Source organism: Marmota marmota, unplaced genomic scaffold (genome assembly GCF_001458135.2).
Source record: "Marmota marmota marmota unplaced genomic scaffold, marMar, whole genome shotgun sequence".
Lineage (NCBI taxonomy): Eukaryota > Metazoa > Chordata > Mammalia > Rodentia > Sciuridae > Marmota > Marmota marmota.
The window spans coordinates 1,311,525-1,312,486 of NW_025999895.1; the positions used below are offsets into that span (position 1 = coordinate 1,311,525).

At 67.9% G+C, this 962-nt stretch overlaps 1 protein-coding gene across 1 annotated transcript in view; it reads right to left on the bottom strand.

The window, feature by feature from the left end:
• Nucleotides 1–944, bottom strand: part of Bahcc1 (BAH domain and coiled-coil containing 1) — a 60,135-nt gene extending 59,191 nt beyond the window's left edge. The window contains exon 1 of the mRNA XM_048796598.1: nt 674–944. Within this exon, the coding sequence (XP_048652555.1) occupies nt 674–851 (178 nt within the window). The 5' untranslated portion in view covers nt 852–944. The remainder of the gene's footprint in view (nt 1–673) is intronic.
• Between the last annotated feature and the right edge of the window lie 18 nt (nt 945–962).

Genomic DNA, 962 nt, shown 5'->3' on the forward strand with positions numbered 1-962 from the left:
AGCGTAGCGCGGCGCGGCGCTGCCCTCCACGGGCGCGGGCTGCTCGGCTGGCCGCACTCTGGCCACGCTTTGTCCGGCTTTAGCGGGATACCAGAGGCACTTGTTAAAGCAAATGCATCCCCTGCAAACCCATTCTCGCCCTGACACTTCAAGGCTTTATATAGAAACAGGATTTGATCGTCTTACACCAGCAGTCCCCATTAGCGCTCGCCCCGCGCACACCGCCCTAATCCGCGGGCCAGGCGCGCCCAGGCCCCCTCCCCCAGCTACACAGCCGTTTTGTTCCGCAGAAAGCTCCTCGCTGTCCCAGCCCCAGAGCGTCCCAAGGAGGTGAATGCAGAATGCAGAAAAGAGGTTTCCGCGGAATTTAGTTGTGCAGGAAGGGGTGGGGGAGGGTGCCCAGAAGCGGAAGGCTTTATTTTTATCGGGCTAGCGGGCTGCCCTCTCTCGGAGACCCCGGGGGAGACCCCGGGAAAGGACGCTGTAAACTGAGGACCCGGCTCCTGGACTAGCCGGACTCGTGGCCCTCTCGGCGGAGGGCAGGGAAATGAAACCAAAGCTTCGCGAGCTGCTCGGAGGAGCGGAGGGGCGGACACCCATTCGACTCTCGAACTCGAACGATCCCACTCCCGCTGAGCCTTCCGTCCCGCACCCGCCCAGACGGGACACTGACCTGTGTGTGAAGCCATGGGCAGCGGCGATGGGAAGTACTTCCCGGGCTGGAAATGCGCGGGGGGCTGAGTGGCGGGCCCGGCCGGGGCGAGACGCGCGGCGGCGGCGGCGCTGCGGTGGCCCAGGCTCCCGCGCTCTGAAAGCAGATGAGGCGGCGGCGCGAAGTCGCGGCCATCCATGCCGGGCCCGGGCCCCGGCCCCGACCCGCTGCTGCCTCCCGGGAGCAGCGCGGCCGGGCCCGGGGCGGCTCGGCGCGCGGGTGGCGCGCGGCGGCGCGGAGGCAGGCGTCT